Raw genomic sequence first — 14,082 nt, forward strand, 5'->3', positions numbered from 1 at the left:
TCTGCGTCACTATCCAGATTTTAGGGTCAGAAATTGGTGTAAATAACATAAAACCATGGATATATGGTGTGAGGATATTTTCTCATCAATAAACTTTCCCCTTTACAGACGTTTGCACATGAATCCACACCTGAACATCTCAGAAGTTTCCACGGTGGCCAGCCAGAAGCTGTAGGAGTTGGCATAGAAGTTACATGTCCCTCTGCCGTGGCACTCGATGAAAGGGGAGCTGCGGAACTCCTCCAGGCAGGAGCCGGGGGAGGCGAGCGCCTGACCGGAGCCCTCTGCACCCGCACTGGTGTGCTGTGGGGAGAGAAAGAAGAATTAGAATTGTAGAGAATTTGTTTTTTTAGTTTTCTTAATTAATGAACTCCTTCTGAAAGGGGAAAAAGGCAGAAGATGGGGGGTGCTGGTCACATGTGCTGTGCTGGTGTAGTTGCAGAGAGGTGTCTACCACCAACCCAAATCATAGCAGTCGACAGATTTTAGTCCCACAGGCCTAGTGACCTCCTGGCAACCACTGGTTGCTATGGAGGAATGTGTATTGCTTGCTTGGTCTCAAAGAGGTGCACAGTGCTGCACTATAAACTTGCATGCAATTGTTTGGGTTGCTACCAGACTGCAGCTGTTGCCTAGAATCTGAATAGACGTTTTTCACTTACTAAAGGTTGTCCTATCATGGCAATCAACTTTACTTCAAAATGTGCAAAAGGGACCATTTGGTAGCAAAATGGTCTCAATTTCAGTTTTATTTCTATAGTGCCAAATCACAACACGACGCTACTACTGCTACCACTCAGCGAGCAGCAGTGATACTTTTGCGACACAAATGGAAACAAACTGAAACTGAGTGTTATTACAGTGTGGCTCTCACTTTGTAAAATATGATTAAAATAGACAATAAGGAGGGTTTGTTATAGGACATGCCAACCATCTGACTGACTAGTCACTGCCATGTGAGAGTACAGCACGCTCAGTTTTTCAGTCTGATCCACCCACCGTTTGTCATGTCCAATCTCAAAAAAAGCAAGATTGTTGTCTTGATCTTTTAAAGACAGTTGATGAGGAAAACCAATTACTGTAATTTACCGGTACAGGCTCCTGTATTTTGAAAACAGAAATACACACTATGCTACTCAGCTTTTGTGTATCGGCAAAAGGATTTGGGGTTTTGGAAAGCAAGGTTCTGCTAGGAGATCCAGCCAGTGTGAGATTTTAGCCAAGGTGGGGATGGAAGTGTCTGAGTGTGTGTTTGTTTTTTTGCGTGTGTTATTTCCTACCATCATAAAGGAGTATCCAATCCACAGTACTTCCCAGTTTTCAGGGCAAGAAGGAATCTGGATAGTCTGACTGTGAATTGCAATCACCATGGCGGGAGCTTCACAGACTCTACATCTGGATGCACAAACATAGGAAAACACAAGATTTACACACTTCCCTGAATTCGACAGTACTGCCCTTCCCTCCTCCCGTCATACCTGCTGACATGAGGCCTGATATTCTCTCCCACGAAGGGGGCCATGTTTTCGGGCATGGGTCTGTCCGTTGACAGCCAGTAGGAGTAGTCGTTACGGGATGCGAAGTTGCAGACGTTGTTGATATTGCAGAACATGAAGGGCATGGTGCTAAATCTGCGCAGGCAGCTACCGGCTGTGCCTGAAAGAAGACGGTCAGTTATATGAACTGCTTTCTGACAGCTGTCTGATACAATGCAACTTCTAGGTAAAGCCTACCAAGGTCCTGTCCGTGTGCCCGCTCGTTGCCCTGCACGTACAACAGAGAGTATCCGTTATAGATAAACTTAGTTCCAGTGGGGCACTCTGGGTCATCGGTGGTCTGGCTGTGGCGGGTGATGAGGAAACCGTGAGCAGCAGAAACTGATCCTGGGACACCGGGAGGACCTTGTGGGCCATCCGAACCACGGGGACCAGGGTTGCCAGGCTGACCTGTAATAAGGGGAATGTCTGTATTAGCAATGAGAAGCCTCAGGGCAGCAACAGTACCAGTATCCACAGAAACATCAAAATCTCAGCTAAAAGCTCACATAACCATTCCTATGACTTCCAAAGCAAAAACAACAAACAATTAAAAGAGCAGCTAAACAAAAAGGTGTAAACAAAAAGCAGAGATGCCCCCGTTCACCTGACAGCATGTACATGGACAAACAATGTCTCTGCTGAAAACAGACATCTCTCAGATACCAACACTGCAAACTCTCATCATGTTCCAACCAAACGTCACTAAACCAACAGCAAAAGAAGAACAAAATTACATTAATGTTTAAACTCCAGCAGTTTTGTCCTTCCACAGATAACATCCATATGTTGATTCATGGTTTTCTTGAGTTTCTGGTCTACTGCAGCATATTCTCAAAGGTGTAATAGAGAACAAAATAGGCCATATCAAATCCTTTGTATTTTTGTTCCATCCGAATTTCCTTATTAGCTTGTTCGCTTTATTTTGATACGTAGACATTTTCAAGCAGTAACATCACAAAGAACCCTGGGTCCTAATAGGTTAAACTTCTTCTTTTACCAGCTGCTCCCTTTAGGAGTCACCACAGCTGATCATTTGCCTCCAATTCCAGCCTATCTCTTGGACCGTCCTTTGTCACAACAACCCTCTGTGTATTCTTCTTCACTACATCCATGAAGCTTCTCTGTGGCCCTCCTCTTTTTCTTCAACCTCCATATTCATCCTTTGTCCAGTATATCCTTTTATATCCAGTAAATCTTTGATCAGCAAATAAATAAAACTTTTGGCCATGACAGTACATACACTACTAATAACGTTTACTCTTTGTTTAACCAGGGATAACATATAGAGTAGGTCAGTGATGAGACTCTCTGCCTTACTTACCAGGCTGACCTGCCGGACCAATGTCTCCCTTCCTGCCGGCAGGTCCGTTGAAGCCAGGAGGACCATCGCTCCCAGGTCCACCAGGGTCACCTTTGATGCCTGAGACCAGGAGGCAGGAGAGGCAATGACTCCATCAGTTTTTTCCACCTTAGATCATTTTACTCATCACGTTCACATTATATTAGCCCGCATATAAAATTGTCATGGTTTCTATATTGTACAGCACTTGTGTGAGAAGAGCCTGTGAAAAGGGTTGTATACTTTCTGAGTCAAAGATAATTCATGACAAAATGTGTGACTTACAAAGTATTGCTTTTACTTTTAAAATTCACTGTGTAATCTGTCCCCTAGCATTATGGAAAATGTTCAAAATATTCGGCCTCGCTATCAGAAGTAATAATAGTACAAAACCTTATTTTAGGATCACAGATGTGGCCAAAATTTACTCCGAGAAATCATATTGTCAGTATTTATGGAAATACAAAATCCCTATTTAATATGTATTAAATGCAAAAATTGAAAACCTCTTTCCTCAAAACTATAAATATCTGTAAAAGTACAGTATAGATAGCTTTGTAGGAAGTGCTTCCCCTTTGAGAAGAGCAGCATAATCATTTGATCCTGATCCTGTGTCTTTTATGTTATTTTTATCAGTTCCCATCATAGAAACTATATTTACTTACCTGAGCCTCCAGGTTGGCCAGGCAAACCAGGTGGTCCTGGAGAACCAGGTAGGCCCTGAAGACCTGGGGGTCCCCGTTCTCCCTTTAGCACAATGGGAGGCGAACCTTCACCGGGATCACCCGGAGTGCCTATTAACACGAGAAAATTCTCCTGTTAGCGCACTTGTCTGGGGGTGAGGCGGAGGGAGACAAAATAAAGCAGCAGCACAGATTTTTCTTTTGAAGGTAGTCTCACGTCTCTTCACTCTAGAAGAAAAGGATAACATGTTGACCTACCCCGTTCTCCAGGTAATCCACGATCTCCAGGAGGGCCACTGGGGCCAGGATATCCAAGATCACCCTTCAATCCTGATAAAAACAAATCTTTAGGCTCTGTTCACAATAAATGCTGAAGACTAAAATATGTTTTTGTTTAAAAAAAAAAAGAAGCACAAATAATGTTATTGTGAACAAACCAGGGAATCCAGGAACACCAGGCTGTCCTGAATCTCCCTTTATTCCAGCGGGGCCAGTAGGACCAGGTATGCCCTGAGAAGAAAGGGTTGTAGAGATATTGTGAGCTCAGCTAACGAAGGACAAAGAAATACAGATGTGCATTCTTTTGGAGAAGATAATGAAGTAAATGTAAAACAGGGTGTTACCGGATTTCCTGGAAAACCAGGATCTCCCTTCTGTCCGGGGATGCCAGGAATTCCAGGCATGCCAAGAGTACCCTTTTCTCCCTTAACGCCACCAGTTCCTGGGAGTCCACGAGGACCTTGTAGGCCAGGTGAACCTTCACACGCAGAGAATGAAAGGTCAGATGTGATAACATAAAAACAACACAACATTGTTGATTATGTGTTTTTTTCCCCACCAGGGTTTTGATCACATTTGGATTTTAATTAAGCAATTAAACAAAACATTTTTGGCTGATTTACTTTTATGCTTTCTTATGGGTCTTCTTCTGATGTGAAAAATTCTTTGCCCCCTTCCTGATTTCTACGTTTTTTTGACACATCAAATTGTAATATCAGACAAAGATAATCTGAATAAATACAAAATGCAGTTTGTAAAGATTCGTTCAATTTCACTAGTCACACCTAGGCTGCTGAAATTACTTAAATCAGTCTGGAAAGGTTTACAAAGGCATTTCAAAGGCTTTGGGTAGTGATGGGACGTTCTGTATCGAGGCTTCGGAGCGTGTGTCGAGTAATGGAGGGGGCGTTTCCGCGAAGCGCGTATCGAGGCTTGCTTCATTTATGGGAGGAGCTGAAAATGATGACGTCCGAAGCCTCGCTGCCCGGCTGTACCACGTGACTGGTTCATGAAGTGGTTCGAACTTTGCCGCGAGATATGACAGCGATATAAACCCCTCAGACTTCATTCAAAATGTGGGTGTTTGATGGAGAGTTGCGGTTAGTGAGAGTTTGGAGACAGTTTGGAGGTTTATGAGAGTGAGGAGAGAAAGTCAGGAGAGAATAGAGCCAGCTAAGAAGAGGAGGATGTCCTCCCCTGTGTGGGAACATTTTGAGCTTATATCTCCCAACAAGGTATGTGAATTTCCACAGAAGATGTATTTTCATAATACTGATGGTGCAATAAAACCTATGTTAGGCTGTCTGTACTTTTGTACAAGGTGAAGTGTTTGCTATGTGCCAGGGAGCTGGGATATAACAACAACACCTCATCCATGCTTAGGCACTACAGAGCTATGCATGAGAATAAGGGGGACACCGATTGTGGAGCAAGACCAGGTGAGCCATCAAATGCCATGATAATATAGCATGCTGTAATGTTACTAAATGATATAACAATATTATACAATGCAATAAGTGATGTGTGTGATATTTATATTTGTGCTTTGTTTTTATTGTCTTTCCATACTGCCAGCATAAATATACACAGTATACTGCCATCACTACAATATAGATATTTTACACACTCCTTTTGTTGTTGACATTTACAGGCTGTGTGCAAAATGCCACACTCTTCAAATTCATGCCAGCTATTATTTTTACGTCCAGTAGGTGTCCTACTAGAGCAAATGAAGCTTCATGAAGCTTCGCGTTGGGGTGAACCAATTGGATGAAAAGCTTCAGTGCTTCATGGGGCTTCATCTGCCCATCACTAGCTTTGGGACTTCCCAGGGGTGGTCGACCTATCAAAATTAATCCAAGAGCGCATCAATGACTCATCCAGGGCGTCACAAAAGAACCCAAACAACATCTAAAGAATTGCAGGCCTCACAGTTCAGAGTTCATGATTCAACAACTGGGCAAAAATAGCATCCATGAGGGAGTTCAAGGAAAAGACCACTGACCAAGAAGAACAAAAGGCTCACACTGTCACAGTCTGGCGAGAGCAGACTGTATGTATTGTGAAGAGTGGACCCAAAATGCAGACACCAAGGAACTTGGATCAAAACTTGAGTATCAACAAAAAGCGAGCCGTTTAATGAGGCTGGCAGAAAAGGTACAAATAAAGGGCAAGGCAAACAGAAATAAAACTAACATTAACCTAAACTGGGAGAACTAAACAAACAACATGGAAAAACCTGGACATGAAACCTAGAAACATGGCATGGAGAACATGGCGTGAACAACAGACGACCTGACAATCACACACTGAAAACAGAGGACTTAAATACACAGGAGGTGATTAGGGGAAGTGGAGACACATGAGGAAACAGCTGACTAGGATAAACATAATGATGCACAGGCAAGAGTAAAACTAACCGCATGAGCACAGAACACAAGACCCCTTTTCAAAATAAAACAGGAAACATGCAGACGTAGACACGACAACCAGAACTTGACAACGTAAGACACAGACATGAAACGCATGAAGAGCAGGGGAGATTTAACATGGTTGGAAACGGAGGGGGAAATAATAAGAACTAGAAACACTTAGGCATGATAATACAAACTTGATAACATAAAACACGCAGCATGAAACACGAAGGGTGAGGGGAAGCTTAAATACAAGAAAACACAAGGAGTCTAATAACCAAATGAACTTAGATAACCTAATGAACAAAATAAACTCAAACTTAAAACACTGGGTCAAAAGACCCAGGACCATGACACACACATTTACAAAAAGACATCTTGATGGACTTCAGTCAGATTGAGATGCTTTGGCATGAAGTCAAATAAGCTGTTCAAATTTTGTAAACTCTCCAATGTAGCTGATTTAAAACTTTACTCCAAAGAAGAGTGGGCCAAAGTTCCTCCACAGTGATGTGAAAGAGTCACTGGCAGACATCACAAATACTTGATTGCAGTTCTTGATTGAAATGTTTGGAAAATTAAATCATTATTTAAAAACTGCATTTTGTGTTTATTAAGATTATGGTAAATGGTAAATTTACCATTTACACGGGTGATGGCAGCTACGTTGTAGCCACAGCCACCCTGGGGCGCACTGACAGAGGCGATCTTTATTATTATCTTTGAAACATGTAAGTGTGAAAAATGTGAGAAAGTATTTGCGTGGTTCTTTCTTTAAATCCTTTGGGAAACCTTGCAGACACCAAACTGAAGAGTTTTATTTTCAGACTGTGTGTTACAGGTGTAGTAATGGTGAACCCTGAGACTGATTACTGGTTACTATGATTGCCTCATTTGACAGAACAGGATAAACACACATGTATGTTACTGGTAACTAAAAATCATGGTAGAGAAACATTTTAAGAAGATCTTCAGGTAAAAACAATCCCGAAAAACAGTAAACTTGCAACTTGACTGTGTGTAGGTTTTTATGGTTATAAGTCCTGGGCGAACTGTCCTGTGGGGTAAAGAAAGGATGAACTGAACACTCAATTTATAACATAAACCGTCACACAAATCCAGAGGTTAGGGCCGGGGTTAATTCATCTTCAGATCATTAACAGTTTTGTCATACAGTTCGGTCCCAATGTTTTTGGACTATTACACATTTTTGTACTCTTGCCTCTGCACAACAACACAACTACTGTATTTTCCGCACTATAAGGGGCACTAAAAATCCTTTTATTTTCTCAAAAATCAACAGTGCGCCTTATAATCCGGTCTCAGATCAAGAGCTTTTTCTCTCTTATGTACTTTTTTCTTCCCATTACACTGGTACAAGATTTTTCCCCCCAGAGCTGTGCAGACACTTTTAGATGTTTTCTGGCAAACTCTAATCTTCTTATATTAGTATTCTTGACCTGGCTTAATGTTGTATTTGTCACAATATATGAAGGGAACAGGCCTCACGGTGCAATTGGACTGCTTTTCAGTCAATTGTTCAATTACTTTTGAGCCTCTGAAAAATTTGGGTCTGTGTATAAAAATGACTTCTGAGCAGTCATTGCAAAAAAATAAATAAATAAAAAAATTAAACCCATAGAGCTAAAGCTGAAAATCTGCACTTCGATTACATATTGATTATCTGATTCAAAACCCACTGTGGTGGTGCACAGAGGAAAAGTGAAGTGGATTCACACTTTTACATGCTTTGAACTGAGAGAAATTGATGTGAACTAACCCCGGCCCAGCATGAAACTCAGTTTATATGGTTACATGTATCAAACCCATCAAACCACTGGAGTCTAACCTGGAGGACCTAGGGTTCCCAGAATTGCCAGGCAAACCGGAGCCGGGATAAAGGAATGGGGCAACAAAGAAGAGCAGGTTTAGACAGAGGTAGGCATCAGTACAGAAACACAGTCATACCTGACAAAGAAAGAGGTATTTCTCCTTTACTGAATAAACCATGGGGGCTATTCGGCTTGATTTAATTCATGCACAATGATGTGGTATGTTAGCGTAAATGCTAGTTGTCTGCTTTTAAATAAGTTGCTGTTAAGCTTTTACAAATGACACTGATATGTATTCATATTTGACATAATTTTTATAGTCAATCATTAACATGAGAACCAACAACAAACTAAGATAATGTTAACTGGCACCGTTAACCTTGTTTAAGTAACTCTTTGATAAGCGACAGCAGGATTACCATATGCCCTGTTTTTTAACCAGTGAGGTCTTCAACCAGTTATTGGTTTTGGGCTTTTTAACAGGTTTTGCAGGCAATAACAAAACTATAGCTAATAGCCTAACAGCCTTATCTTTCAAAGATAAAAAACAAAACCCCATTAAACTACAATATATACTCAATACATAATGCTTAAATATAATCATACACAATGTGAAAACGACTAAGGTGAGTTAGTTATATGATGTGTTTTTGTATTTAAATTCTGTGGTGCTGATACATTCTGAATTTGCTGCAGCACCTACATGTGACCCGGATCATCCACATGCTGATTTGTGTTGCGATTATCACGATCACACTTGAAGAAAAAGAAAATCTTTAATAGTGGCTTACTTGTAAAAAAAGTGCATTATGCTACCATCAGAGTGCATGGAAAGTGAAAAGAGACAGTTGTTAGGAGGAAATACAGAGGAGATGCAGTGATTTATCATCAATTTGTTCCTAAACTGATCAGAGAGACGTTAAACTCGGTCAGTGCTGCTGTAGGAGACATGCAGGAGAAGTCTGGATGCTGTTGATCTGACCTGCAGGGCCTGTGACGCACAGATGCACGAGTTGTCACGCGAAGAGGGCCCGCCACACCAAAGCAGGTGGGACCAAACCACAGGAAACAGGAGTAACATGTAATAACATTGTGTCACCCTGACAACCCCCAAAACCTTTTCATGTAGCCTGATGCAGGGCTGGATAGCAGTTGGTTCTGACAATTGCTTTCAAAAGATGTGGCTTTTAAATAATGGGTGATTTCCAGTAAATATACACTCACTGCCGCTTATTAGTTACACCTTGCTAGTACTGGGTTGGACCCCTTTGAGCCTTCAGAGCTGCCTGAACTGTTGATAAAATCAGGATGAATCCATGGTTTCATGTTGCGTACTTTTTAAATCTGACCCTACCACCTGAAGTCTGCAGCAGAAATCAAGAGTCAAGAGCCAAGCAGTGTTTTTCTGATCTTCTGTTTTCCAATATTGGTGAATCTATCTGAACTGCAACCTCGGTTTTCCTGTTCTTATGTGACAGAAGTCACCCAGTATGGTCTTCTACTGCTGTAGACCATCTGCTGTAGACCATATTTTTCTTTTTCAGGAGAAACTGTAAACCCTGGAGATGGCAGTGTGGGAAAACCCCAGAAGTTTATCAGTTTCTTAAATACTTGTGTGGCACCAACCACCGTGCCACATTTAAAGTCATTTAAATTAAATTTCTTCCACATTCTGATGCATACTTTAAACTTTCAACTATGCCTACATGCTAAACGCATTGAGTTGCCGCCATCGGCTGATTAGTTAAATTAGTGTACCTAATAAAGCGGCTGATAAGTATAAATAAAACCTGCACATCTACTTTTATCTTTTTTTTACATAAAGAAAGATCACAATGCTACAAATTTGTTTCGGTTGCCTGTTATTACCGATGCTTCCATGAATTTGAGAATTTTTAAACCAAAAAGTATCTTTAAAAAATAGAAGAAATAGTTAAAAACAGGGATGTTTTTCTGAAAGGGTTTGTCAGGAGAGTCCACTCTGTCCAGCACTGTATGAGACTTGTTCTCAGTGTGTATAAACACACACACGCATGTGTGCTTTTGTCGGGATGAACAGTGTCCATGCAGATGGCTGATTGGTGAGACAAAACCAAAATATGGCAGCAAAGCCAGAAACAAACCAACGACAGCTCTTATCCAGAATCAAAGAGTTTTTGCTCTTTATGCTAACAGGGTAAATGAATTACTGCAGCAGCAGTATTTTTGTCGTCATCGAAACATCTTTAATGACAGATTCTTGACTGAATCAGAGATTTTGGTTTGTGTCTGCTATACTTGTTTGAAGTTCTCTTTTTTTCAGAATGGTTCACAAACATACAAAGACACACACTGATCACAATGGTCACATTAGAGGACAAACACACACAAATACACACGATTCAGTGCTGTGGAGAGATGAATGGATTACAGCTTTGCTAATGACCAGATCAAGAGAAGAGGACAAGGGGTGAGGAGACATGAGGGCGTATTGGTTTGTGAATAAAAACATTTTTGGATGATGATGAAGACACAACAATGTGGCATAAACACATGCACTTTTTGGGACGTAGTCATAACCCCAGAGGCAAACAGTGATTGGTGTGTGATGAGGTGAAGGGGGAGAACACTAACATTTACTCATGAGGGTGGTGTTGACAATAATCGGACAGGTGTGTTGCTTCTCATACTGGTGGTTTGATTGGTGCAACAATCTCCCATGCAAATCAAGGAGATGGAAGCGTTCACGTTTAAAGTGGAGATTCTGCCATTTGTTGTCTGGTTTTCTGGTTCCCTACAGGATTGGGTTAGTGGTTCTGAACTGGGAACCACAGGCTGGTATGTCCAAACCATGTTGTCTAGTTTGTCTACATCGTAGCATTTCACCAGCAATCCATCAGTGTTTGGGCTATTTAAGCCCATATAAAGAAGTCGAAACACATTCTTCTTTTAACGTACTTGTCCCACAGCTTTTTATTTACAGGAAGTGGCCCATTGGTGTGACAAGACTTGTGGATGGTTGATTGATTTCATAGTAATTTCTTCGTCTTACCTTTAAATCAAACATTTTACACTGAAGGGAAGCATTATTCAACAGAGATATCCAAAGAATCAAGTAATCTGCATGATGCCTATGGGGCAATTGGTTGTACAGCCATTTTCCTGCAAGTCTTGTGATGCAGTCAAATGCAGTGAGGCTGATTTTTCAAAGTTAACATTAGGTTTATGGGTAGGAACGGAAGAATCCTCTCTGTGGTCACTGATTACACAGTATAGTTATTATTAATACAATAATCATCTGAAAACCAGGCAGCAAATTCTAGTACTATATGTGGTGATAAATACTGTCCATGTCCCTTACCTGCTCTTCCAGGTAATCCAGGGGGTCCTGTGGCACCTTTAGGGCCTGGCAGAGACAGCCCAGCAGGCCCAGGAAAGCCAGGGGCACCTTGTTCACCAGGGCCACCAGGTGAGCCTGGGTCTCCTTTAGGGCCGGGAAAACCAGGGTTGCCGGGTACACCAGGAGGACCTGTGTCTCCCTTGATACCTTAGCACACAGAGACACAAATTAGAGAATGTTGAGAAAAAAATGTAACTAACCTGCAAAACCAGCAAAAAAATCAATAAAGAATACACAGGTATGAATATATATGTACTACAGGTGGTGGTAATTCACCTGGCAGTCCTGGACTTCCAGCAGGACCTGGACCACCGTAACCTGGAATTCCTGGAGGGAAAAGTAATGAAAATATTTATTTTTGAGTAAAACAACGGAAAGCAATTTAGAATGTACCGCAAAATTACAGTTCCTGTAGATGCCCTGTGACTCACCTGCTTCTCCTTTGACTCCAGCTGGTCCTGGAATCCCATCGCGACCTGCCTGACCTTTCTCTCCTGGTGGACCAGACTGTCCTTGTGGACCAGGTTCTCCTGGTCTACCTGGAGCTCCTGAGCTACCTGGGGTACCGGGCACACCGTCAAGACCCTTAGGACCGGGGATACCAGGAGGACCTGACAGGAGAGTAGAAAGAGAAGATCGACCCTTGCTTTGCTTCAATGAAAAGAAGTCCCATTAACACAAAAACTGATCATGATCGACATACAATACTGCCACCTCAAAGGGAATTCCTGGTAAAATAAAAAGTAATATTAGTAATAAATTATCGCAATAAAATTCCTTTTTCACTCTGATATAAAATACATGTGCCTGACCAACGTCTCTCATCCAAGGTTTAATTTTTCTAAATGCTTGAAATGGTAATGTGACAGACTCCTTCTCTAATTCCTTGAATTCTCAAAGTCGACTCCTTTTTTTAAATTTGTTTCGGTCCAGTGAAGGCAAAAACGTGTCACCCTCTCCAGATTTACCAGCCAGAACCATTAATTGTGTTGTATTTTAATGCTGTTTTTTTTTCTTATTGCCTTAAAAAATTTATAATTGTATCTTTAATAGATAAAATACTGCCGGGTTCTCAAACTCCAGTCCTCGAGGGCCGGTGTCCTGAAACTCTTCCATGTGTTCCTGCTGCAACACACCTGAATACAATTAGTAGGTCATTAGCAAGACTCTTAAAGAACTTGGCTGCATGCTGAGGTGGCAATTCAGCCATTTGATTCATGCTACAGCAGCTCATGAGTGAATGAACATGGTGCAATAAAAGTACTTTTAGAAGTACATGTTTCCAAATACTTTTGGAACATTTTACGGGTTAGGGTTTGACACTTCAGCATGCAGTTAAGTTCTATACTCTTGCTAATGCAATGCAGTTGCAGTTTAATATCAGCAACTTATTTCAGCTTTTCATTCTTCTTTTCTACATCTGTTATGATCAGACTTACCTTGGAATCCTGGGAGTCCGGGGTCACCTTTATCGCCTGGTCTTCCCGTCACACCTGTGGGACCTGGTAATCCCGGGTTTCCTTTTAGGCCTGGATTTCCTGGGTACCCTGGCAGGCCTGGATCACCCTACAAAGGATGTAACAAAAACTTTTAATGTGCACCAAAATATTATTTATAATAATAATATTTGCCTTTTTTACCAGGAAATCTGAGTGGTTGGATTATGCACCTTTTGTCCGGTTAGTCCAGGTGGTCCGACGCCAGCAGAACCTGGCTCACCTTTGGGTCCTTGGTTACCAGGTGGTCCTGGCTGTCCTGGGGATCCTGGTATACCCGACACTCCTGAAACACCTTTCAGCCCTGGTGGTCCTGTGTGTTCATTAAAGGGATAAGTAGCAAATAAAGTTTAACAAATGTTTTAAAAAAAGAATGTCATTAAGATACAGAATCAGGTATTCTCTTCCTTAGTAACACTAACCAACACACCAGTGCATCACTGGTTTGTGGGCAACCAATACAGGTTTTCAGAACTTTGGGCACCACCATCTTGCTTTGAAAGCCAGAGTGTATGAAAGTGGGACTAATAATACAAGGATACTATGTAAACATTATATTAAAAAAAACATAACCTGTTTCATTATTTGTCATTTGTGTGCTCTACATGAAATGATAGTTGAAAAGTCAAATAAAAATGATCATCGTGATATATCAAAAAAGAGTTTTCATTATAAATTTAGTAGGAAATATTTACTGAGTTATTAAATCAAGTGATAAGCGAGCACATTTTATTAAGACTTCAATTAAATTTAACTTATCGGCCAAACAAGTCACCTTGTTTGGCCGATGGCTGGCAGTTAGAACGAATGCCGGTTTAAGTCTGTTGCTCTATAGCAAGTTACAACATTTAATAAACAAGGTGTAGACCTGAAGGATATTAATTTGTATAGGCATATTTCAACACACAACACTGGCCTTTAATTACTAACATCTACAGCAATAAGGACCAAAGTTTTGATAAAAAGCACCTGGGATTCCCATGTCTCCCATTTGGCCTTTAGGTCCTGGAGACCCAGGAATACCTGGACCTCCTGGGCGACCAGAATCTCCCTTAGAACCTGCAAAAAAAATGAAATAGCATGTTAAAAATCTGTTTCTGTCTGTATTTATGTATGTACTTA

General features: G+C 41.2%; 1 protein-coding gene across 2 annotated transcripts in view; it reads right to left on the minus strand.

Moving 5' to 3' along the window:
- Window positions 1-14,082, minus strand: part of col4a5 (collagen, type IV, alpha 5 (Alport syndrome)) — a 68,234-nt gene that overhangs the window by 2,409 nt on the left and 51,743 nt on the right. For both annotated transcript variants that reach the window (XM_080298516.1, XM_026162558.2), the window contains 15 exons: window positions 13,930-14,019; window positions 13,134-13,273; window positions 12,904-13,030; window positions 11,896-12,075; window positions 11,741-11,791; window positions 11,426-11,611; window positions 4,184-4,317; window positions 3,998-4,070; window positions 3,819-3,890; window positions 3,543-3,671; window positions 2,860-2,958; window positions 1,734-1,946; window positions 1,479-1,656; window positions 1,281-1,395; window positions 131-303 (listed from right to left, as the gene is read on the minus strand). In XM_080298516.1, the coding sequence (XP_080154642.1) occupies window positions 131-303; window positions 1,281-1,395; window positions 1,479-1,656; window positions 1,734-1,946; window positions 2,860-2,958; window positions 3,543-3,671; window positions 3,819-3,890; window positions 3,998-4,070; window positions 4,184-4,317; window positions 11,426-11,611; window positions 11,741-11,791; window positions 11,896-12,075; window positions 12,904-13,030; window positions 13,134-13,273; window positions 13,930-14,019 (1,960 nt within the window). The remainder of the gene's footprint in view (window positions 1-130; window positions 304-1,280; window positions 1,396-1,478; window positions 1,657-1,733; window positions 1,947-2,859; window positions 2,959-3,542; window positions 3,672-3,818; window positions 3,891-3,997; window positions 4,071-4,183; window positions 4,318-11,425; window positions 11,612-11,740; window positions 11,792-11,895; window positions 12,076-12,903; window positions 13,031-13,133; window positions 13,274-13,929; window positions 14,020-14,082) is intronic.

Source organism: Astatotilapia calliptera, chromosome 3 (genome assembly GCF_964374335.1).
Source record: "Astatotilapia calliptera chromosome 3, fAstCal68.1, whole genome shotgun sequence".
Classification (NCBI taxonomy): Eukaryota; Metazoa; Chordata; class Actinopteri; order Cichliformes; family Cichlidae; genus Astatotilapia; species Astatotilapia calliptera.